This window comes from Trichechus manatus, unplaced genomic scaffold, assembly GCF_000243295.1.
Source record: "Trichechus manatus latirostris isolate Lorelei unplaced genomic scaffold, TriManLat1.0 scaffold00068, whole genome shotgun sequence".
NCBI classification, from domain to species: domain Eukaryota; kingdom Metazoa; phylum Chordata; class Mammalia; order Sirenia; family Trichechidae; genus Trichechus; species Trichechus manatus.
In genome coordinates this window covers 1,037,722-1,064,203 of record NW_004444004.1, presented here as the reverse complement: position 1 = coordinate 1,064,203, position 26,482 = coordinate 1,037,722, and the positions used below count along the sequence as shown (strand labels likewise).

The 26,482-nt window shown below is 45.8% G+C and overlaps 1 protein-coding gene across 1 annotated transcript in view; it reads right to left on the bottom strand.

The window, feature by feature from the left end:
- FRMPD3 (FERM and PDZ domain containing 3) overlaps positions 1 to 26,482 on the bottom strand; it is an 89,931-nt gene that overhangs the window by 53,070 nt on the left and 10,379 nt on the right. The window contains 3 exon segments of the mRNA XM_004379833.1: positions 5,100 to 5,145; positions 8,317 to 8,419; positions 11,765 to 11,919. Of these exon segments, the coding sequence (XP_004379890.1) occupies positions 5,100 to 5,145; positions 8,317 to 8,419; positions 11,765 to 11,919 (304 nt within the window).

The following is a 26,482-nucleotide window of genomic DNA, read 5'->3' as shown; positions in this document are numbered from 1 at the left end:
GAAGGCAGAGAGGGTCAGGAGCTGGTTGAATGGACATGGGGAATCAGGGGTGGAAAGGAGGAGTGTGCTGTCACAGTATAGGGAGAGCAACTAGGATCACATAACAATGTATGTATAAATTTTTGTATTAGAGACTAACTTGAATTGTAAGTTTTCACTTAAAGCACAACAGTAAAAAAAATGGTGAAAAAAAAAAGGTCTCATTACAGCTTAAAATCCAAGATACACATGTATGCTTGGCTGACATTCAGTTGGGATGCACTCGTATGGCCCACTGTAAAATACTGAGGGATTTTTTTCACACTGATTGGTAAGTAGCTGCCCTAAGCTTTCTGGGTGCTACCTGACCTGTCCCCTAAGACCCCTCACCTCTTCACAAACCATCAACTAAAGGGTTAACACCTACCATTGTTGGGAGGCCTCTAAGACTCTGTTTCATTGCTATGACTGGCTACGTTCTGAATGGTTGGCCCCTGCTGTACAGGCTGTTAAATATTTTGACTATCACCCCTGTATGTATGTGTCCACCCACTTCTATGCTTTAGGGGCTTAGAGAGTACAAAGCCAAGAACTAGAATGTAAGTTCTATGAGGGCAGAAACCATGTCTGTCCCATGCACTGCTGTATCATCAGTCTAGAATAGTGCCTAACACATCATAAAACCCAAAAACCAAACCCACTGCCGTCGAGTCGATCCCGACTCATAGCAATCCTATAGAACAGAGCAAAACTGCCCCACAGGGTTTCCAAGGAGCGCCCGGTGGATTCAAACTGCCGACATTTTGGTTAGCAGCCGTAGCTCTTAACCACTATGCCACCGGGGTTTCCAACACATCATAAGTATTCAATAAATGCTTGAAGAAGGAAGGAATGAGTGAATTAGAAACTCTCATTCAGGTTAGTCAGGCAAATCTGCTTGGAAGACACGATTCTCAAGCCAAGTCTTAAAAGAAACAGATATGGATTAGAAGAGGTGTGGACTAGTGTGAGGACAAAAGGCAGGGCAGTAAGACTGAAGAAATGTGCAGGGAGGAGAAGGAAAGCAGCCCATTCATAGCAAAGAGGCTAAGGGATGGAACATGTGGAGGCATTAGAACTGTGGGGCAAGGAAGTGTTGGGGGCACTGGGATGTGAGAGCTGAGATGGGGATGTGGGGTAGGCTCTTCATTCTGCATCTAAGTTTGGGCACTAGAGTTTCATTTATCTTAAGTTGCTATGATGGCTGGAAGCTGTGTTTCCTTCATCATTCCTTCAACAAATACTTATTGAGTGCCTACTCTGTGTCAGGTGCTGGGGATACAGCAGTGAACAAAACACAGTCTCTCATGAAACTGACATTCTAATGAGGGACATCGGATATGTGTGTATATATATATACATGTTGTTGCTGTTAGGTGCCATTAAGTCGATTTTTGACTCATAGTGATCTCATGTGACAGAGTAGAACTGCCCCATTGGGTTTCCTATGCTGCAATCTTTACAGAAGCAGATCACCAGGTGTTTCTCCTTCGGAGCCACTGGGTGGGTTAGCAGGTGAGCACTTAGCCATTGTGTCACCGGAGTTCTCTCTATATATATAAAACCCAAGAACCTGTTGCCATTGAGTCGATTCCAACTCATAGTGACCCTATAGGACGGAGTAGAACTGCCTCATAGAGTTTCCAAGGAGCAGCTGGTGGATTCGAACTGCTGACCTTTTAACCACTGCACCACCAGAGCTCCTCTCTCTCTCTCTCTCTCTATATATATATATATATACACACACACAAAACCAAAACCAAACCTGTTGCTGTCAAGTTGATTCCAGCTCAGGGCAACCCCATGTGTTACAGTGTTACAGAGTAGAACTGCTCCATAGGGTTTTCTTGGCCGGGTGGTACAAATGGTTAAGCACTGGACTACTAACCAAAAGGTTGGCAGTTCGAACCCATAGGCACCTCAGAAGTAAGGCCTGGTGATCTGCTTCTAAAAGGTCACAGCCTTGAAAGCCCTATAGAGTGCAGTTCTACTCTGCACACTTGACGTCACTATGAGTCAGAATCAACTCGATGGCAACAAACAACAGCAATCTTTACGGACGCAGATAGCCAGAGCTTTCTTCTGTGATACTACTGGGTGAGTTCGAACCACCAACCCTTACCTTTAATCCTTTCGGTTAGTAGACCAACATCTACGTTTAAACCTTTAGGTTAGTCGTTGAGTGCAAATGTTTGTGCCACCCAGGGATTTTATATATGTCATATTTCATGGGAATATAAAATGGTACAGCCACTCTGGAAACGAGTTTAGCAGATTCTTAAAAAAAAAAAACTAAACATACATTTACCTTCCAACCCAGCAATCATACTTTTGGGCATTTACCCCACAGAAATGAAAATTTATGTTCACAAAAAGCCTTACATGAATATTCATAGCAGCTTTATTTGTAATAGCTCCAAACTGGAAATAACCCAGATGTCCTTCAACGGATGAACTGTTAGACTGTGGTGCATGCATACCAGGGAATATTATTCAGCAATAAAAAGGAACAAATTGGACATGCAACAACTTGGATGAATCTCAAGGGCATTATGGTGAATGAAAAGAGCCAATCCTAAAAGATTACATACTGTATTATTCCATTTATATAATAATCTTCAAATGCCAAAATTATAGAAATAGAAAACAGATTAGTGGTTGCCAGGGATTAGGATGGGATGAGGGGGAGGGAATTGGGTGGGGTTATAAAAGGGCAACATGAAGTATCCTTGTGGTGATAAAGCTGTCCAGTATCTTGCTGTGGTGGTGGGTACATGAACCCACACATGTTATAAACTGACAATGAACTATATATACACATTATATAAATGTCAATTTCCTGGTTTTGATATTGTACTATAGTTATGTAAGATGTAGCCATTGGGACAAACAGTGTGAAGGGTACACGGGACAACTTCCTATTATTCTATTATTATTTCAAAATAACAAGCTATATATATATATATATATATATATATACGTGTTATATACGTATATATATATATATATATATATATATGATATTTTAGCTCTGAAGAAAAACTAAGCAGTATCAAGAGGTAGTAACAGGTAGATTCTACCTTAGAAAGGGTAGTCAGTGAAGGCTTCTACAAGGAGGTGACATTTGAGTAGAGACTTGATTAACAAAGCAACCCACAATGGGTCTCTGATCAGAGTAGTGAATTCTAACCAGACAGCAAGCATATTTTTTTTTGGAAAACTGGTGGCCATTTTCATGACAAGAGTTTCCGGGGGAGAGGGCTGACTGCCTGCTAGGCAAATGCACATATGCAGTAAGGTGGGGGGGGGTGGAGGGGGTGTTGGTAATACCCACTGAGGGGGGCCTTGCCTGCCAGAAGCAGAGGAGAATTGGCATCCAGAGAACTGCAATTAAGAAGGTCTAGCTCCAGACTTAGTGGCACAGTGGTTAAGCGCTCAGCTGCTAACTAAAAGGTCAGTGGTTTGAACCCATCAGCCACTCTGCCAGAGAAAGATGTGGCAGTCTGCTTCTATAAAGACTAAATCAAACCAAACCCACTGCTGTTGAGTCAATTCAGACTCATGGCGACCGTATAGGACAGAGTAGAACTGCCCCATAGGGTTTCCAAGTTGTAGCTGGTGGATTTGAACTGCCAACCTTTTAGTTAGCAGCCAAGCGTCCTATGGACAAATTGACAACAGCAATTCGAAAGATTAGATAGGAAACTTAGGGGGCAGTGAGTTTATGTCAGTGAGGGAGGAACAATTCAGAAAAGGAGGGTGAGAATGGTTGTACAACTAGAAGAATGTGATCAATGTCACTAAACTGTACATGTAGAAAATGCTGAATTGGTGTATGTTTTGCTATGTATATTCTCAACAACAAAAATAAAGTATTAAAAAAAAATCCATCTCCCAGGGAGCATGTGTATGTGTGTCGCTCACACTGACACAGAAGAGGGCTGGAAGCCATGGGGAGAGACAGTACCAGAGCTTGATTTGAACCCCTATCCTGCTGACTCAAGAGCCCATGCTCTGTACTTCTGCATCATTCCTGGCTTTGAACATAAATATTCTCTCTCTCTCTCTCAGCATTCTTTTCTTCTGTCTCTGCCTGAGAAATCCTACCCCATCCCTGAAGGCCCAGCTCCAGTGCAGTCTCCTCCAAGAAGCCTCCCCTGATTTCATGTGCCCTACCCCTACCAGATGTGAACTCTCCTGTGGCTATGGGATATGGGTAGGTGTGGGGCATCAGTGCTGGGGTGCAAGGGAGTGCTGGGGACACTGGGAAGGGACAGCTGAGCTGGAGGTGGCGAGGGGGCTCTGAGTTTTGCACATGGAAGTTTTGCACCTGGGTTTGTGCACGTGAGTTAGGATTACTATAAGGATGTAACCTAGTAATGGACACTAGGCCTTCTGAATTGGCCTCTTGAGGAGAGAGGGAGGCCTGGGAATTGTTATTTGTAATAAGTAGTCCTGGTGACTGTTATGATCAGGAAAGTTTGGAAACACTGTTCTAGTTTAAACTCTTTAATGTAAAGATGAGGAAGCTGAGGCTCAGAAAAGGAAACTGACTTACCCAAGGGTCACACAGCCAGTTAGTGACAGAACTAGGGCAAAGATTAACCCGTTTGTCCAATTGTACCTCCTCTAGCAAGTTTATATTAAATTCCCCACATACATTGTCTCATACGTTGAAGGTCATTTAGTAAATACTTGTATGAATGAATAAATGAGATTAGCACCCACCATCTGCCAAGACTTTATGGGAGGTGGACCCTGCACAAGTAAATTTTGATGGAGGCACAGGAAAAAAAGAAGTGGAAAGTAAGACTGGAATGGAGGCAGTGGGCAGCATAAGCAGGGTAAAGCAGAGGGTACAGGGCAGAACTGGCTACTGTTATGCCCTTCAAAATCCTGAAGTCTTGGATGTGAGAGTAGACATTATGTCCAGAAGGTATTCTTTAAGTTCCCCTCTAAATCCTTGACTCCCAACATGTTGGTCCAAGTTTCTGCTCCCTGCTCTATCACTATCTGTTTCCAGTATAGGGTCATCTCTTCTCAGTCAGGAGAAAGAACAGATGGCAAAGAGGCTCACTCACCTGATGAGTATGTAGACCTGTAAGAACGATGAATTCCTTAGCACTCCTACAGAGAAAAGAGGGAACAGGAGTGTAGTGTATCATGCACTAGGTATTCGTCTAGCACAAGAAGCAATACCAGGATTTCCCCATGGGCTGCATTCATGTATATGGATTAGGACAGAGGGAAATACGAGTATCTGCATGGATGCCTCAACTCCCATCACTTGTGGAGGCCAGCATAAGCCATCCAGATAGGTTCACACAGGCATCTGAAGACGGTATTACTATTACTGCTGGGGTTGTCATTTTTCAGGTCTTCTTTTTATATTCCTTCTCACAATTCTGTATGTAGAAATCCCCAAACCTTAGAAGCCATTTTATTTGAAGACTAGAACATTCTAGAGGAAAACTAAAGATCTGAATTATGGAACTCAAAGGGCATACTTTCAGGGAGTCCTGGGAACCATGTACGATGATTACTGGTAATTTGGTATTTAAGTAAGAAGAGAAATTCAAAGGAGAAACCCAAAGGAGGTCATTTGGTCATCATGACTCATACTCAGCAGATTTGTTTTAACTGAAGGACCAAAAAATGAGAGCAGGGAGCAACAGATGGAAACCAAGACTCCCCAGATAGCAAATATTCAAAAGGGGGAAGAATTTGAAACTCTCCCAACAAGAATTATGCCAATGATCAAACAGGCTGTGAGGTATGAAAACTCTCTCCCAGGAATACATAATCCTTCAACAGAACTAAAAGAAATGAAAAATAGTTTCCCTTGAAGCAGCTTCCCCTCTCCCTGTTGGCCCTTTTCAAATGTTTATTAGAACAAAGCTATTCAACAAGCAGAGTCAAGATGCCCTTGATTCTGGGTATTCAAGAAATGCAAAGGCCCCCTACTCAAGAACTTTGAACATTTACTGTTTTTGGTGCAGCAAAGTCCAGGGATAAATCAGCTCTCAGATCTGGGAAGCTCCCATGAGATGTAAGGAGTTGTGTTCCAGGGAAAACAAAACAAAACAAAACACCTTTATCTTGAACAGGAAAGGGGCATAATGTAAGTCAGAGTAGGTGACTGGTCTGCTCCAGCCCCTGTCACATCTCCCCATTTCATTTAGAATAAAGCCAAAGTCTTTACAGTGGCTTAAGGTTCCACATAATCTGGACCTATCTCCTACAGCTCTTCCCCTTCTTTACCCCTACTCCAGCCACACTGGCTTCTTCAGACATGCCAGACACACTCCTGCCTGTTCTCTTTTTCTCCAACACGCGCACTTCCTTCAAATCTTCTCTATGAGGCCAACACTGGCCACGTTATTTAAAACTGCATTCTGCACCCCTGCACCCTGCACTCCTGATCCTCTTTACCCTGCTCTACTTTCTATTCTTCAATAATATTTATCAGCTTCTAATATACCGTACAAACAAACAAAAAAAATTGCTGTCGATTCTGACTCATGGTGACCACGTGTATCAGAGTAGACTGTACTCCATAGGGTTTTCAATGGATGTAATCTTTTGGAAGCAGATAGCCAGGACTTTCTCCAGAGATGCCTCTGGGTGGATCTGAACCTCAAACCTTTCTGTCAGCAGCTCAGCACATGAACTGTTGCACTACTCAGGGACTTCAATATAGTGTACAATTACTTATGTATCATGTTTATCACTTACGGTGTGTCTCCTTCCACTAGCATGTAAACGCCAATGGACCAGGGATTTTTGTCTGTCTTGTTCACTGCTGTGTCCTCAGTGCTTAGAACAGTGCCTGACACATAGTAGACACTCAGTAAATATTCACTGAATGAATAAATGAATGAATAACTTACTGGCCCCTGAGGTTATCGAAAGAGCGATCTCTGATCCTGAAGGAACTCTGAACTTCCTCAAAAAATTGCGCCACCTTGTTCTAGGGTGCAAAGAAATCCACTAGAAGGAAAGCAGTGGTTTCTGAGGGGTCAGGCTGAAAGAACCCCAATATGCCCTGCTGGGGTTAAAAGCACTCATCCCATATTGGTGTGGTGGTGAAGGGTGGAAAAATGCAATAGAAAACTGAACTTGGAAAAGAGGTAAACTAAAGGTCGTTAGGGACCAGACACATTCCAAGATATTGAGCTGGAGGAGGAGCATGTCAAGGAAGACCTGCTCTGGCCTTCAGGAGGGTGCATTCCAAACCCCTCCATAGTTAGTGATAGGATGTTGTTCCATACACATTCCATACACAGAATGCTAAGTCTGCCTTTAGAGGGGGGATGGGCTCTGGGGGCAGGTGGGCCTTTGGGAGCCCAAGAAAGATGAATGGGATGAAAATACTCCAACCCAAGAGGGGCTGAAGGAGATGGAGGCAGAGACGGAGCCAGACTACACAAGGCAGAGAGAGAGAGCGAGAGAGAGCACAAAGTTCCATTTGTAGGGAGATAGCCAAAGTCTCTAAAACTGAGGTCAGCCGAAGGAATTTAGAGCCTTCACCTCTGTCCTCTCATTCCTCATCAACAAATCCATACAAGTGTGTGTGTTATGTGTGTGTGTGTGTGCGTGTGGTGTGAGTGTGGGGTGTGTGTATGGTGCGTGGGTGCCTGTGTGTGGTGTGTGGTGCATGTGGATGTGTGTGTGTGTGTGTAATATGTGATGTGTATAGTGTGTGTGTATGGTGTGTAGGGGTAAGCGACAGAAAAAGTCAATGTGATTATTCCCCATTTACAGATAGTGGTGGTCCCCCTTGACACTTCCTTCTTTCCCTCACCTGCTTCCATCTTGAGAGGGCGCTAAGGAGTCACAAACACCTTGGGCAGAACCCACAAGGGCAGATTGTCTTCTCAACCCACTGGCCAGGGATTGGGATTTTCCTTCCCTTGCATTTTTTTTGGGGGGGTGGTAGGGCTGGAAACAATGTCTTCCTCACACATTTTCACTGGTCACTTGGTCTGTCCCACTGTACAGTAAATCAAAATCAAAGGGGCTTGGGTGAGGGGATTAGTTGGGTGGAAAGAGGCAGGGGTGAGGCTCTAGCAGGAGGCTGTTCTTTGTGTGTATTCACACTATTGGAGAAGGTCAACCAGAGTATGTGAGAGTCCTTTGTGACCCTGACTGGCTGGCCCCTGAAGTCGTAGGTAGCCAGTAGACCTAGGAGGGTTCCTCTATAGGGGCCAGGGAGGACAATGGTAGCCTTACACCACTGATGGAACAGGGGTAAGGGTACTGCTTAGCTTCTGCCAAGGCCCAAGAGGCCCCTATTACCTGATGAGTTCTATGAACCTCTCCCTGGGGGCTTCACTCACGTCCTCCTCATTAATAGCCACAATCTGGTCACCAGCCAAGAGCTTGTCCTCAGTGCGGCCTCCTGCAGAGGAGACGAGAGAGGCGTGCAGGTTAAGGGCTACTGATGGGAAAGCTCAGGTCTGGGCAAGAGTCACCAGTGCCAACCCTGCAGGCTGAGTGGTGGTAGAGCATGCTATTCAAGCTATCTGCTGCTGCTGCTGCCACTGCTACTTTTGGCAAATGGAGGGCAAAGGGATGAAGAAAGAGAATGGAGAGGACCTCCTTTAGCTGAGAGTGGTGTGGCAGTGAAAGGTTCCAAGCCCAGGGCTGGTACTCAGACAAGGTTAATAAGTACTTCACTGGCTTGGTTCTAAAGAGGAACATGGACCTCTGTTTTACTAGGAGGGATTTGCTTAGGCACAAAGCATGACTTCCAGACTACTGGAGGTGGCACAGGTGACAAGAGAAGGCTGAAGAATCTTCTTACTTGGATATTATTCATACTCATTTGTCTGGAATGATTTAGGCATTCACTTGCCTGGAGACAGGGGGATGAACTAAAAGACCTACAGGATTTATTTTCTTTCAACACTGAGAGAAGCTATTCCCCAGTAAATGAGAGGAGCAAGGCACAGACCCTAAATCACGGCCAGCTGGAAATTTGCTTTCTCGCCTTCCCATCTCTACCGCCAAGGTTAAGAAAGCAGACTGTCTGAGGACCATATCTTCTTGGTTGAGTTGTAGAGGGGTGCAATAAGGCTGCGCTGCCTCTAATGTTTAGCAAAGTTCTTGGAGAAAAGCTTTTCAGAGACTCAGGAAGAACGAGAAGTCAGACCCAGCCTAAAAACTCAAACTCGAAAGAAATGTTTAATGACATGTCCCACTCTCAAGCCAGCCTTGACTTTTTTTTTGGTATCCAGTTCAAAGGGCCAAATCCAACTGCTCACTTGTTCTACAAAGAAGTATGCACCCCAATTCCAAAAACATTAACATACAAAACAAATATGTCATCTGTGCACAGCTCACTGGCTCTGAAGTGTGGGGCCTGTGTACTGAGGGTAGCTATGCTGGCACAGCCAGAAGGATTCACCACTTGAGCTGGAATGGCCCTAAACCCAATAGGCAAAGTCTCTTGACAACACAGTGACTTCAAGACTGGATAGTGTGGTAGTTAAGAATACATTCTTTGCAGCCAGATAGACCTCGACTCTAATTCAGAATCTGTGCAAATCATTGCTTGTATTATCTTGGGCAAGACAGTTCATCTCTCTGAGTCTCTTTCTTCATCTGTAAAATGGGAAAAATAATAGTACCTATGCATCATAAGAATGTTGGGAGGATAAATGAGATGATGAATGTACAGCACTGAAAACAGTGTCTGAGTTAGTAAGAATACAATAAAAGGTACCTTTTATATCCTCTAAGGGACAAGTTCTTCAACTCATTTTACTCCTAAAATGTCAATCTTTTAGATGGAGGCTACCCTGCCTATCTCCGTTCTTCCCTCCTTTCTTCCCTCCCTCCCTTCTTCCTTCCTTCCCTCTCTCCCTCCCTCCCTCCTTCCTTCCTTCTAGGGGACCTTGGCGCTTTGATGGCAGTGGTAACATCAATCTACTACTGCTTTCAAGTAATGGTTTGTTGGCTTGCTCAACCATAATTGCTCCACTATTGGATACTTCCTGTCTTTTCTTATGGCTTGAACTACAGCACCAAACAAGTCCTCTGCATTCAGGGGCCGCCTGGGCCAGTAGCAGCCCTGTGGATCAGCCCAAGTCTTTTATAAGGCTATGCCTTCCAGCCAACAGCTTTCTATGGTGCTCTCCTGTGCCTTTCCTTCTCTACTCCTCCAACTCCTTCCTCTTCTTTCTCTCACCATTTGCAGCTGACTACAACTTCCCTTCTAGGCCTGGGGGCTTCCTTCAGCCCTGGGCTTTCTAACTGCCTTCTCTGAAGCTGAATCAGGAGCTCCTGGCGTTCTACTACTAAGTTTTCTCTGGTCCCTCTTTCCCCGGACAAATTTGATTTCTGATCAGAGACTCAAAAATATTTTGCCCAACTGCATGACTGACTCTGGGGCCTTAGGTCAGCCACTAACTCCTGTACTGAATTGTTTTGTTTTGTTTCCCTCTGTGCCCTCTAGTTGAAGAGAGAGCTTACAAAAATCTTTTTCTTTTCCTTTAAGGATTGAAAAATTCATCAAATTTCTGGAAGACCAGTTTGTACTCTGACTGCTCCTTTTGACTGAGCGAGAGACTGTTGTAAGCATCTAAAGCCTCAGGCCCAGCAAGTCAGGAATAAAGCTTCTTTCCGTTCGTCTTTTCTGTCAATGCCTAGCAGATCTGGAACAAAACAGTGCTTAGGTTCTTTCCCATTTCATTCATGATGGCACGGTTTCATAGTTCAGGTGGGGCTTTTGCTTGTTCCAACCTACATGGTCCCATTCAAGCCGCACGTCCCCTCACGTGGCATCAAACAGTCCCAGGTGCAAATCCTGGCTCTGCTGCTTCCTAGTTGAGTGAGCCTGGGCGAGCCATTTTTGTTCTCTATGCCTCGTTTCCTCCTCTGTAAAATGGGGATGCTATCACTTACCTTGCAGGCACGGCTGTGAGGATTAAACAAGATGATGCAAAGCATGTTGTTGTGCACCCTCGAGTCAATTCCAACTCATAGCGACCCTACAGGACAGAGTAGAACTACCCCGTAGGGTTTCCAAGGCTGTAATCTTTACAGAAGCAGACTGCCACATCTTTCTCCTGTGGAGCAGCTGATGGTTTCAAACTGCCAATCTTTGGTTAGTAGCCGAGTTCTTAGAATGTAGTAGGTGCTTACATCAGTGGTAGCTGTTGTTACTGCCACTCTGACATTCAGAGATTTTTTTTTCTCCTCTCCCCTCCTATTGCACCCATGGTCTGTATTTTGATTCTGGTCTTCAGTGGCTGACCTGTTTCATGAGTATATAGCAGTCTCCACAGCCTGATTGTTAGATTCTTGAGGACAGGAACTGTGTTTTGTACTTTCCTACAACATTTGTGGGTTTAGCGTAGGCAATCTATAAATACTTGTTGAATCGAACTGAATAGGTAGCTACCTTCTCATCCAACACACGATGGCTCTTCTATGAATGTTCTATGTTTTATTAAGGCCCAGACCCTACTAAACCATCAACTGTGCCCTCTAACTAGGCTCCAAAGGAGCCTCAAATCACTCAGTCTTAAAAGGCCAGCTCCTTCACACAGTTATTAGTTGGCGAGCTTTCACCTACTCTTCATGATTTCCTAGGCAATGGGTTGCTATGAGTCAGAATTGACTCGACAGCAATGGGTTTTTGGTGGTTTAGAGTATACTGGGAAGCTCTCCTCCTTAGAAAGATGTGTGGGTGTTGGGGGATAGGAGCCAGGGCTGGGGGGACACTCTGAGGGACACCTACCTGGCCTCACAGATCGCACCACCACAGGCCCCTCACTGCCAGCCATGAAGCCAAAGCCATATATAGGGTCTCGGTGAATGGTCACTTGTCGTAGTGTCTCTGCTGGCAGCTGCTCACATTCCATATCATTTGTGCTCTCTTCCTTCATCACGTGACTGGGGGAAAGGGAAGATGGGAGCAAAACAAGACGCAAAGGGAACTAAGCCTCAGAACCAGCTGAGAGGGACACCGATTAGGGTTCTGGCCATGGCACCCAGGAGTTCCCATGCTTAGCTTCACATATCCTCTGGAACCTGCAGAGGGGATGACTGCCTCATTTTTCAGATTGGAGAAAGAGGAGTCTAGAAAGGAGAAGCCCACTGTTCAGGGCTAGGGCTGACAGAAGAAACTGGTGCTTCAGAGCCTGACATTAGAGTTAATCCTTTCCTCCAAGATATTGGGACTCTAAAACCAAAAAACCAAACCCATTGTCGTCGAGTCAATTCCAACTAATAGTGATCCCATAGGACGGAGCAAACTGCCCCATAGAGTTTCCAAGGAGCAGCCGGTGGATTCAAACTGCCGACCTTTTTGTTAGCAGCCACAGCAGTTAACCACTACACCATCAGGGTTTCCTACTGGGACTCTAGAAGGAGCCTAACTTCAAATGTGTTATTCTCAAGGTTAACTGTTATCACCCATTGCATTGGCCATTAACTTTCTAAGGGAGGCCAAAACCTTGACGGGACAAACCACTAAACAGGTAAGTAAGTGGGGAAGGAATGTGAAGTCATTCAGAATGTGCAGAATTTTCATAAAGTCCTTGTGCAATTTTAAACTTCAATATCTCTTAGGTTATATATAAAAAGAAGCTATTTAAATGGGACATAATAAGAATATTTACTAATGTTGAGGACCATTACCTGACACAATTGTACGTAATGCCAACTTATTTCAGTGAACAGGGCAAATGGAAAATGGCTACTGTGGGTACTGCTCCCTGTGGCTGCCAGCAGACCTGAAACCCGGATAAGCTGGGAGAAGAAAAATGGCTGTCCCAGTACCTGGAAGAGATTACAGAATTGTTCTCCTGATGCCTACAACGAAAATTACTGACGCTTAGAAATCACACAAGGACTTTATAAAGATTCTACATCAAGGGCCAGCCAGAGTGAGGCATATCACAGGCAAGGATGAGCCTGAGTGCAGTATTCAAATGAAGAGCCCTGAGGAATGAGGGCGGAGAGGCACTGGGGGTTGTGAGGGTCCTGGGTGCCAGGGGCAGGGGAGGCGGTAAAAAGGAGAGTGAATGGCCCTGTGAAAGGGCAAGGCAGGCGGAGGTAGAAGAGGGGGGGCCAGAGCCAAGTGACCCAGAGCCTTAGCTCCTTGATTCGGCACCACTCTACCCCCAGGGTTTCAGGCCTAATAAGCCAAAACCCATTGCACTGGAGTCAATTCCGACTCATAGCAACCCGACAGGACAGAGTAGAGTAGCCCCATTGGGTTTCTAAGGCTGTAAATCTTTACGGAAGCAGAATGCCACATCTTTCTCCCACGGAGTGGCTGATGGGTTTGAACCACCACCCTTTTGGTTAGCAGCTGAGCACTTAACCACTGCATCACTGCAGCTCCTTCAGGCCTAATAGATGGGGTTAAATTCTCTAGCCTCAGTATGTGCATTCTCTAAAATTAGGGCTCTAGGCAGAGCCCTCCAGAAAGAGATACCAAGGGATAGGAGCTAATTAATCAAATAGTCTATATGGCTTATAGAAGGAGTAGGAGGTTTTGACACTATGGGAGTGATGTAATTGCTAACTAGCTAAGAATACCAAACTCCTCAGTAACCAATGGTTTCAAGCAATTAGGTTGTTTATCGGGACACAAATTCAGTAAAAAGACAGGAGCTTTGGTACTATTAATGGGGGGAGGCGGAGCAGATTTACAGTAATTGTTAAAAGAGAAATTCATAGCACAGCAAAGAACTCTGGAGTTGTCTCTATCATACAAGAACTTGGCAAGGAAGACAGTACATGGCTGGTTTGAATTCAGCCACATAAACTCTGGCTGCCACCAAGCTGCCGTGGAATCTATCGCCCCTTAAGGAGGTGGAAGAGGCTGCTAGGATGAGGTCAACTCCCCTGAAGGTGAACTCAGAAACTGGATCATTCCCTCCCACCTCTAGTAAGACAAATGGTCACTTTATAACACAAAGCCGGAATGTGGCTGGTGGCGTCCTAAATAGGAGTCCTCCTGGGACAGGGACTAAACAAGGGTAGCCTCAGGTTCATGCCTCTCTCCTTTCTGCTCCTGGTGGCAGAAGCCCAGCCTTGAAGGGAGCCAGAGAACCTCTTGCAGCTGCCTTCTTGCCTCCCCCCAGGGGCTGCTTCCGAATTGAGCCCTTTGCCTCCAGTTATCCAACCTCATCAGCTCGAAAGTGCCTCTTCTTGGGATGACACCAGCTCATTTCTGACATGGGCTCCAGCCAGGGCAGGATGAGAGCCTGTGGGTCTGCACAGCCTGTGGCGCAGGGAACAGGGACACTGGCAGGAAGATGTAGGCGTGCCATGGCAGTGCTCGCTCCACTGTCCTTACTCAGGGCCCCTGGCCACGGCAGCCTCAGCTTTGCCATCTCTTTGTTTTTCTGAAGCGGGGGACACTTCAGTACCCACTGGGCCTTGAGGCACCGCCAGTACTGATGAAAATGGACACTCCTGAGCCAGAGGAACCAACGAACAAAGCCTTTTGTGATACAAGTGTTTTGCTCTTCTCTTTTAACTCATGTTAATCGATAAACAAGTATTTATTGAGTGCCTACTGTCAGAGAGTCCAGAGCTCCTGGGGACACAAGAGAAGCTACAGATCTCTGCCTTCAAAGAGTTTCTAGTCTAGCTGGGGTGAAAAGACTAGTGGATACTAAACAAGATAATTAGAGGGGTACTTGATAATAGTAATCTATAATCAAGTTCCAAACTGTGTATTCAGAAGTGGGATGGAGGAGCTAGAGAAGGCTTCGTGGAGGAGGTGGGAATTGTGCTAGATGGTCACGAATGGTAGCAATGAGAAGAGAAACAAGAACCTGGAGTCTGCCCATGGGTGGCCCCCATCCTCCCATGGTGGGGGAGGGCAGGCTATTCCTCCCTCAGCACAGATATGTCTTCGGGTGTAACTGGAACACATTCGTCCCTGGGTTGTCCCTGCATTGGATTAACTGTCCCTAACTAGATTCCCCCCGCTCCACCAAATTCTGCAAGCAGCCCTTTCCTCACACTGCCTGGGTCTTCTAAACCATCCTTGGTCAGGGGAGAAACACCTCCATTAACAGACCAGAAGGCCATTTCAAAATTCAAATGGAAGTTGTTACTTCCCTCCTGGGGTTTGCATCTTTCAGTGTCTGCAGCTCACTCCCTCTGAAATTTGCTAAGTGCCTGGAGACTTGGAGTGACACTGAAGGCAAGCAGTGATGGATGACAAGACCTCAGCTGGCCGTGAGTCACGTGACCGCCCTCCTGGGGGAAACAGGCAATTTGACTTTGAAAGATGTTTGGCTTCTGTTCCCTTCACACAGGGCAACCCTGAACAAAATTATGAAGCAGCCGAAGCTATGCCCCCCAGCTTTGCTTCTGGGACCACCTATTTTCTTCCATTGTTTGTACCAAAGCACAAAATGCTTTCACTCTCTCCCCTTCCTGCCCAAAGCCTCCAAAGATACCCCCTCGCCCTGCTCCAGTCTTGCCTTCTCTATTCAGTGAGCCAGGTAAAGAAGGCCTCGCCTGTTTCTTCGGCCTGACGATGTGGTTTTCATTTTTACATCTATTACCTCATTTGACAAACGGTGCTTTCACATCCATTATCTCCTCACAGCCTCTCACTGTCCTGCCAAATAAGCTAGGTGACTGTTCCTCCTCCATCCCAGCCTCCAAGGTAGGAAATGAAGAAATGGGGACCCACAGAGGCTAAACACATAAGTGACCCAGCTGGAGCCAAAACTCACAATGGAGCCCACAGTCCCCTCACCCCCACCTACACCCACTCAGTGTCCCAGCCCCTCTGGCATTCCAGGGTCTCACCTGCAGGGCTGCCCCACCCCTCTGCCCAGCAGCCCTCCACATTCTGGCTTGGTCTGGATGCTTGGCCCACATCATAATTAACCTGTCTCTGATCCCATTCACTTGGGGTGGTTGGAAGAATGAAATGAGATCATGGCTACAAAAGTACTTTGAAGGTTAAACGTATCACATAAATGTAGAGGTGGTGATATTACTGGTCGCATTATTTTGGGGTGGCTAGAGGAGCAGAGAATGGGAGCCAAAAATAAATTTCACCTGCTTCATACAATCTAGGCCCTTCTCCTACCAGCTCGTTGCCTCTAAGAGACACAGTGTACTCTGTTCCCTTGTTTTCCAGGTGGCTCTTTCCCTGATCCAACTATCAGACAACCTGGATCTCTCTGGATGCCCTGACTCCCAATTTCTCTGTGGGCTAAACTAACCCCCTCGCCCAATCACTGTCCAAAGGGGAACTGGCAACTCGAGATCATGCTAACAACTGTTGCTAGGCAGGGCCTGGCTAGACGGCAAGTGAACTGAGGAAAAGATGGATTGGTTCTAAGCTGATGCTCTCCCCTCTTATGCTTTTGGGCAGAAAGATAGAAATGTAACAGCTAAACTTCAAGGCATCAGCTTTTAGGTCTCCATTCCTCCTTGTCTTTGGCTTCTTTTCTTTACATTTGGTTGTCTCCCTGGGGAGTCTTGTCACTTCCCCTCCAACTGGCAGGGATGTGGAGCCGTATGGGGCCAATTAGCCCTCTGATTCCAATAATATGAATCTGACTCTTCTGGAAGCTCCAGAGATCCAGCATGGTAGATGAGCAGCTGAGATGCCATCTTCTTTTGGTGGCAGGGATGGAGACCCCATCCCTGAGGCTCTGAATTAGCAGCTTTGGGTGCTCTCTTGCAAGGAGCTGTGACACAAACTCTTCTTCCTATAAAGGAGCCCTCACCTGTTACTTCAAGGTAGTGCTAACTACTCCTTACACGAGTAGTGCTGCTCAAACTTTAATGTGCATCTGAATCACCTGGGGATATTATTAAAATGATTCTGAGGCCGTAGGTCTGGAAAAAGGTCTGAGATTCTAACAAATGCCAGGGTGGTGCCCATGCTGCTGGTCGCCAGACCACACTTTGAGATGCAAGGATCTAAAAGAACGCTATTCTAAGACAATGGGACAGCCACATCTGGTGGGCGGACTGAGGCGCTTTTGGCACTAAAGGCCCCAATTAAATAATACATAAGTATTATATTGGAGAAAGGATACATAAACTCATGCAAACAAAGGACTCACTGGCTCAATCAGATTTGCCCCAGAAGAGAACAGGGAGGGCTCTAAGTGGATATGAAACAAAACAGGTGAAGTTGCACTGAGGAATAGGAGAGAAAAATCTGAAGGATGGAGCACTGTTTGGCCCTACTGAAGAGTCTGGTCAGCAAAGGGACAGCCTGAGGACTTGAGACATCTGGGAGTAAGAAGAAGATGCTGAAAGAGAGGTGAGGGCAGAAAACAATAATTTCAGCTGCCGTTTATTGAGGACTTACTATGCTCCAGGCACTGTGCACATATTACCTCATCCCATCCTGACAACCCCATGAGCTGGACATTATTATTGCCATTTTACAGATAAGGAAACTGAGATTTGGAAAGAGAGATAAAGTAACTTGCCTAAGGATATACACCTAGTAAGTAGTGGAGCCACAATGTTAATCCAGGTCGGTCTGAATCCAGGGCCACTTGTCCTATGTGACTTTTGCCAAGAACATGTGGACTACGTAGTCTCCGAGAAGGCAATAAGGTAGACTCGGTGGGAGTATTCAATAGACTATTTTTCTTCAAGTGAACTGAGGGTCACCCTGGTGCTGTCTGTAAGAGCAGCCTCCCTTGAGGCTACCACACGACCAGGTAACATATTGGAGACCCCAGCCCCAAAACTGACTTCCTACATGCCTCTAAGTCCACTCTCAGGACTAATCCCATAAGTCCTCATGGTGCTGTTAACCTCAGTCACTGCCAGAGAGAAGTCCAAGTCCTCTTGGACTCTGGACATCGCTCAGAACCCAGACTCTCACTGCCATAGTGGTCTTGTTCATACCTTAATCCCACTCTTCCTCTCCTTTTCACGCCCTTCCACTGTGTCCTCTGGAACTCACAGTCAACAGCAAACTCCCCTATGTCTTCAGTATAATTTTCTGAAAGTACCCTTAACCTTCTTTTCCAATTGAAGCCTAGTTATTCCTTGAGGACACTATTTCCCCACCAGCCCTCTCAAGTGGAATCTGTTTTTTCTTCCTCTCAAATCTCAAGTCCTTCAGGACCTGGATGTGAGGTAGGTGTCCTCTTTGCTCACCACTGTTGCCACCAGGCCATTATTACGCCACTCTTCTGCAAAAAAATTCCTGCTCCTTTGAGGAACATACCTACCATCCACCTCTAACACCTGTTTTCCTTCCTCATTGTTATCTAAGGACCTCCTGGCAGTCCCCACATTCACTGAAGACTTTAGTTGCTAGGTACATGTGATCTTCCCCTCCACTCCAATTCTTTTTTTTTTTCATTTTATTTATTTTGTTGTTGAGAATATACACAGCAAAACATACACCAATTCAACAGTTTCTACATGTACAATTCAGTGATATTGATTACATTCTTTGAGTTGTGCAACCATTCTCACCCTCATTTCCTGAGTTCTTCCTCCCCCATTAACATAAACTCACTGCCCCCTAAGGTTCCTATCTAATCTTTCCAGTTGCTGTTGGCAATTTGATCCCATAGGCATAGTTCTTAAAAGAGCATTAATGCTCAAGGCAGATATTCTTTACTGGTTAAGCTAAACTATTGTTTGGTTTTAAGAAGACTTTAGGGGATATTTTTGGTTTACAGTTTAAAGATTATCTCAGGGCAATAGTTTCAAGAGTTCATCCACCCTTCATGGCTCCAGAAAGTCTGGAGTCCATGAGAATTTAAAATTCTGTTCTGCACTTCTCACCTTTTGATCAGGATTCTTTTATAAAATTTTTGATTAAAATGTTCAGTAATGGTAGCCAGGCACCAATCAGTTCTTCTGGTCTTGTGGAAAAGGAGGCAGTCGTTCATGGAGGTCCACTCCAATTCTTTTTTTTTTTTTAATAAATTTTTTAAATTGTACTTTAGATGAAGGTTTATAGAACAAGTAGTTTCTCATTAAACAGTCAGTACACATATTGTTTTATGACACTGGTTAACAACCCCACAACATGTCAACATTCTCCCTTCTTGACCTTGGAAGAACTTTTTTTTTTTTTGGTGAAAATATACATAGCCAAAGATACACCATTTCAAAAATTTCTACATGTACAATTCAGTGATATCAATTATATTCTCCCAGTTGTGCTGCTACTCTCACTATCCTTTTCCAAATTATTCCATCTTCAACTCACTGCCCCCTAGGCTTCCCGTCAAATCTTTTGAGTTACTGTTGTCAATTTGATCTCACATAGATAATCCTTTTTATTTTTTTGTACTTCAGATGAAGGTTTACAGAACCAATAGTTTCTCATTAAACAGTTAGTACACATATTGCCCTATGACAATGGTTAACAACCCCATGACATATCAACACTGTCCCTTCTCAATCTTGGGTTTCCTATCACCAGCTTTCCTGTCCCACTCCAATTCTTTGTATCACTATTGGTGAATTCAACATCCACGTGGTGGTGAGGAGGCCTTCAACAACCGCTTCTTCCACTTAATTCAATCACTCACTCTATTATCACGCCCAGACTTTGGGTCACCATCAGATATCACACCATTTCCCAAATCTCCATCGTCAGTATCCCACTATTCACTACATCATCTATCCTAGCAGCTTACCTCCACGATGATTCCTACTACAATAATAATCAGACACATTGTGATCACCTATTCAGTTCCTACTTGGTATCCGCTTTTCCTGGAAATCTCTTCCTCCATTTTTTGCAGGGGTGACTTTTCATCCTTCAGGCCTCAGCTTAAATGTCACCACTTAAGAGAGGCCTTCCCCAAGTACTTTTCCCTAATTATTCACTTTATTCCTTTCCTTCAAGCTCCTTCCTATCTTCAGGTCTCTTGTCCAGATTAGAACCCCTGGTCTATCAGTATGATCTTTCTCTTGCAAACACATTCAACTCCCTTGTTTCCTCTCCCCGTCATATCTTCTTTGCAAAACCTCACTCCTTGATATAGCTCTTAACCATTGAACCACCAGGGCTCCACCACAGGCATAGGGGTTAGGATTTACAACACATATTTTTTTGGGGACACAATTTAATCCATAACATGGGGACTGCTATTATGCCATACCGACGGCATGACCACACTCTCCCCGTTTCACAGATGGGGATGTGGCAGCCTGGGGCAAATCAAAATAGCATGAGGGAGAGCAGGGCACCTTCTTGACTTAGGTCAATTCGCTAGCCACCAGAGGAAGAAAGGCCTGGTGATCTACTTTTGAAAACTCAGCCACTGAAAACCCTATGGAGCACAGTTCTACTCTGATACACATGGGGCTGCCATGAATCAGAATCGACTCCACAGCAACTGGTTAATATGCAGACAATTCCCAAATTTGCTCCTCTTTGGTGAACTCCCAAACTAATATATTCTAACTACCTACTCTGACATCTCCACTTTTATGTCTCACAAGAATCTCAAACCTAACATATCCAAAACTGTACTCTTGATTTGTTTCCCCCTCAAGCCTAGGCTTCCTTCATTCTTCTTCATCTCAGTACATGGCACCATATCTCTTCAGTTACTCAAGCCAGAAACCTGAGAGTCATTCTTGATTCCTGCCTCTCCCTTTACATCCATCCAAACCCTCAGTATTGTCAGCTGTTCCTTGAAAACACATCCACAATCTGACCAACTCTCTCCATCTCCACGGTTATCACCCAGTTCAAGCCACCATCATCTCTCCTCTGGATTGCTGCAGCAGCCTCCTTACTGGTCTGTATCCACTGCTGCTGCCCCCTTCCAGATATTGCCAAAGTCCAAATCAGATACTGTCACTCTCCTGCTTTACAAGCCTTCAGATGTTTCCCGTTGAACGTGAAGACTATCCAAACTGCTTTCCATGGCCTCTGAGGACCTGTATGGTCTGCTCTTACCCTCTTTATCAAACCCCTCTTATGCTAGTCTTACTCTTGCCTATTACAATCTGGCCCCACTGGCCTCCTTTCAGTTTCTGAACACACCAAGTTCTTTGCCACCTCAAGGCCTTTCCACATGGTATTCTTCTTTTCCTGAAAACCTCTTTCCCCGTTCTTCACATGGCTGATCTTCCATCCTTCAGGTATCCACTTAAATATCACCTCCTCACAGAGGCCCTCCCTTCTATGCCCTGGCTATTCTCTGTTACTGCTATCTGTTTGTTTCCTCCATGAAACTCATCACAATTTGTAATTAGATATGATTATTTGTGATTCGTGTGATTATTTGCCTGTAAATCCCATAAGAGTAGGGACCCTTGGTCTTTTGTTCAACACTGTATCCCCAATGCCTAGTATGGTACTTGGCCCATAGTAGGTACTTTAATAAATTAAAAATTAATTAATATATAAAAAGAAAGAAAGAAAGCAGACTATGGCCAATTTATAAAACCCTATTTTAATTACACTGTCTAAATGGAATGAATGCATGAATGATGTTGAGGAACATGGATTAGAATCATTTGGCCATTCCATGCAATTCATTATCAAATACCTACTGGTTCGGTCTTAGCCTGTGAAAAACAGGTTTCTGGATGGGGAGTCTGTCCCATGGGAGAAACCCCCCAATATCTCTGGTTAAAGAGAAAAGTGGGGAAAAAATGGAGTCCAGGGAAGAGTACAAGGAGGGCTACAATCTAAGGAGAAATGAGAGATAGTGTGGCTGGGGTTTAGGGGTGGGAAATCCAATAGCTATTCCTTTTCAGGGAAGGAATTTTTCTCGAAAGGACAATTATCCTTTCAGAATGGCAAGAGGCAGAGGGGTAGACAAGATGCCTCTGGATAGTCCTTCCCACTCCTGAGAGTCTCTGGTTACTTTACTGGGGCTGCTTCTCTCTTTCCTTTCCAGGCCTTCATGGCCCTGCAACTTCCTCCTCAGCTGAGCTTGGAGAGGCATCTTCTGGAAAACCTGCTATTGTCTGGATTCTTTTTCTGCTTGTCCAAACAGTTGTTTTTTCCCAGTATGCTGGAATGGAGACACCTGTCAGTTTGTTCTAGTAGGTCACAGGGGAGCAGGTAGAGAGGTCAAGGTCATCTGTCCTTCCATAAATTCCTGGGAGCCTAGAGTCAGCTCATGAAAGACCAACCCCATAATGCTTCTGAGAAGATGCTGCAGAGGACCTTTTTAGCAGCCACCCTTCCCCTTTCCACTTCTCCCCTCAGGGGCTACGTATCCAATAGACTCAGACATGTTGTCTAATAGGCCCAGACACTGTTCCTAAACCCTCCCTGCTGGGGCTGCTAGCCCAGTGATAGATGTGAGGGCTGTGCAGATGTGAGGTTGATGCCATATGGCACTATGGGTCACAAGGTCTGAAGCTGCTGCCACTGAGCTGTGGTGAAGTTAGTGGGGAGATTCTCACATTTTAGCCCCAACTCACCTGTCTCTGGCAGAGGCAGTGAGGGGGAACTGGAGCAACGAAATATTCATGGGAGCTTGAAGGAGTTGTCATGTCACTCGGAAAAGCCCTTGGCACCCCAGCCCCCACTCTCCATGTACCACACCAAGTGTTTCTGAAGGAGGCAGAGACAGAGACTGACTGAGCCAGAGGTAGAAAGAGAAGGAATGAAGGGAAAGACAAGCAAGAGGGGAAGACAGCTGAGCAGGAAAGGGGGCTAGACAGAGCCAAGAGAGAGAGGGGAGGAAAGGCTGAGAAACAAGGCAGAAGAGAAGAGCTGAGACAAGAGGAGGGCCTAGGAGACAGCAAAGGGAAAGTGAAGGCTTGGGGGAAGGCAAGCACTACAGAGAAGCTGTGCCTACCAACTTTGGTTTGCTTTAGCTTTTTGTTGTTGATTTTGTTTTTGGTGTTGATTTGTGACTTAGGAGAAGGCCCATGTATTACAGAGCAGAACTTCTCCACAGGGTTTTCCTGGCTGCAATCTTTATGGAAGCAGATCACCAGGCCTGTTTCTTCCATGGTACCACTTGGTGGGTTTGAACTGACAACCTTTTGGTTACTAGCCAAGCACAAACAGTTTGTGCCACCTAGGGACCTCTGCTTTAGCTTTCTGGAGGCCCTCTCCAGTTCTTCACCTATTCTCTAAATGCCCTGAAGTTGCCCCTTAGTGCTGCAAAAGGGCCACATGTTAATGACAGCCTTCTGGTATAGGACTTCTGGTGATCAAGCTCTTTGGAGAGGCGGTGTCTTAGTTATCTAGTGCTGCTGTAACAGAAGTACCACAAGTGGGCAGCTTTAACAAACAAATTTATTTTCTCACAGTTTAGGAGGCTAGAAGTCCGAATTCAGGTGCCAGCTCTAGGGGAAGGCTTTCTCTCTCTCTCAGCTCTGGAGGAAGGTCCTTCTCTCTTTGAGCTTCTGCTCCTGGGAAATATTCATATGGTTTGGCATCTCTCTCCTGCTATCTCTGCTTCTCTAGCTTGCTTGTTTAATCTCTTTTCTATCTTGTAAGAGATTGACTCAAGACACATCCTACACTAATCCTTCCTCATTAACATAACAAATAACCCATTCCCAAACGGGATTATAACCACAGTAATACCAAAATCCATTGCCCTCCAGTCGATTCTGACTCCTAGTGACCCTAAATTCCAGAGTAGAAATGCCCCATTGGGTTTCCAAGGAATGGCTGGTAGATTCGAACTGCCAACCTTTTGGTTAGCAGCTGTAGCTCTTAACCACTGTGCTACCAGGGCTCCATCACAGGCATAGAGGTTAGGATTTACAACACATATTTTGGGAGGACACAATTCAATCTATAACATAGGGACTGCTATTATGCCATACTGACAGCATGACCACACTCTCCCCATTTCACAGATGGGGATGTGGCAGCCTGGGGCAAATCAAAATAGCATGAGGGAGAGACCCAGGGCACCTTCCTGACTTAGGTCAGTTTGCCAGACACCAGATGCTGTATTTTTCTTGTGAGAGATAATGAGATTGAGAGGAGAAAATAGGGAAGGAAGAGAATTCCAGAAGGTGGGAGGGAATGGACATGATGGGAAAAGTGGATTTGGCAGGGAAGGGAGCAGCAGGCCTGAAGTCTTCCCCTCAGTGAACGCATCTCTCCAAGGCCAGGCTGGGCTGCAGAGGTCTGGCAGAGAATGCTAAGCCAAGAGAGGGTCCCTGGCCACCCAGACCTCTCTGTCCTCTTGGATCCCAGCCTCTAGTCTGCCAAGGGCTGAACTGTAAACAAAGCTTGGAGGCTGAAAGGGGGAGCAGGTGTGGGCAGGAGCTTCTGGGAACTTCCCAACTAGTAGCTACCTCCAGCAGCCAAAGACCCAGGGCTCAAATAGTGCCCCTCTGGGGGCTGCTTGGCAGGCGCCGACGGCACAGGACTCTGAGGAAAGCCTCCTGAAGCCAAATGAGGGCCCAGTCAGCTGGCTGGCTGTGCCTGTCCCCTCTTCTCTGTGAGGCTGATAGGCCTCAATGGCCTGGCCCATTAGCCTTGGCTGTGCCCAATCCTTGACTCTGGTCAAACAGCCAGAGAATCTCAGTTGGCAGCGACCTTGAAAGGTATTTACTTCAACCCTTGTCCACCCTCTGCTGATTTCCAGAAGCAGCAGGGGAAGGCTTTCTAGAGGAGGACTGCAGCTGGGTACTGCAAGGAAGCGCCAGATTTGGATAAGCAGAGAGAGATGGAGAAAGCACCCAGGACAGGCTCAGAGACAGAAGTGAGCAGGGAGTATGTAGCAGGAGGCATGAATACTACAGCCTAACTGGTACAGGGAGGTTGCTGGAGAGAGGTTAGCTGGGAAGCAAAAAGCTGTAGCACACCCTGAGTAGACAGTGAGTAGGCCTCTCCCTCGCTCCCCCTCTCTTGTCTGGCTCTGCTGGGCTACAAGGTCCTCTCCTCAAGGGAGCTTGTGAGGAGAGAAGCTGACCAGTCTAGTCATAAAACCAAAAAAAAAAAAAAAAAAACCTCACAAATCCATTGCCGTCAAGTCAATTCTGACTCATAGTGACCCTACAGGAGAGAGTAGCTCTGCCCCATAGGGATCCTGTCTTAGTTATCTAGTGCTGCTATAGGAGAAATACAAGTGGATGACTTTAACAAAGAGAAATTTATTCTCTCACAGTTTAGGAGGCTAGAAGTCTGAATTCAGGGTGGCAGCTCTAGGAGAAGGCTTTCTCTCTCTGTCGGCTCTGGGGGAAGGTCCTTATCATCAATCTTCTCCTAGTCTAGAAGCTTCTCAGTGCAGGGACCCCTGGTCCAAAGGACGCGCTCTGCTCCCAGTGCTTATTTCTTGGTGGTATGAGGTCCCCCTCCTCTCTGCTCACTTCTCTCTTTTATATCTCAAAAGAGATTGACTCAAGATACAACCTAATCCTGTAGATGGGAGTCCTGCCTCATTAACATAACTGCCTCTAATCCTGACTTATTAACATCATAGATGTTAGGATTTACAACACACAGGATAATCACATCAGATGACAAAATGATGGACAACCACACGATACTGGGAATCATGGCCTAGCCATTTTTGGGGGACACAATTCAATCCATAACAGTTTCCAAGGCTGTAATCTTTACAGAAGCAGACTGCCACATCTTTCTCCCATGGAGTGGCTGGTGGGTTCAAACCACCAAGTTTTGGTTAGCAACTGAGCTCTTAACCACTACACCACCAGGGCTCCTAAGTCTAGTCATAGCTGGGCAGAAAAAGGCACACCGATCCCACTGCTTTGCCTAGATGCCCCTCTAGCCTTGTCTGAGATGATGCAGGTGGTAGCTGAAGCTCAGGCGCTACACCAAGCAGGAGCCAGGCCGACCTCCTGTGAGGGAACTAACAGGGGGACACTCCCCACGCAGCCCAGGCTTCCTCCCTGTGCACCATTTTCAAGCTCTCCATCCAGGAGTACAGAGCAGGGGCAGGGCAGAAATGAGGCCAAGGAGCAATCGGATAGCAGAGGGTATGTGAGCAGAGGCCTGGTAAACTCCTATCATCCAGCCTGGAGGTGTCCAGAGATATCAACTGCAGCCTCAGGGCAATAGGGCACCTTTCATTCTGCCTAATTGCATCTTCCTGGTGAGAGGGAGGAAGGGATAAAAAGGTCTTTCCTAAGCTAGGTCAGAAAAGGGAGAGTGAGGTTGGGAACTCTACACATAAGAATAAAAGCCAAGGGCAGGAGCACATGCTGAGTTACTATCACGGAAGGCATGAGTTAGCACTCAAACACTATGCAACTCCCCCATGCTGTTTGTTGGAAGCCCCTGTCTGTGTCCTAGAGGTGAATGGCAGTAAAACTGTAAACCACAAAGGGCTTGTGGGCTTGTCTTTGTCTTTGGGGAAAGCACGGAAGTGGGGAGTGAGGAGATTGCATCCTACTCTGCAATCAGAACCCTAGGAATTACTGAGACCCTGCAGGCTCCTTCTTGCTGGCACAATTTGATGATGGACCCCAGACTAGACTCACTAAGGCAGAAAAGCAGACCAAGGCAGTTTAGAAAGAACAAAAAAGGGTAAGGAAAAAATATACATATATATGTATATTTGTGGTA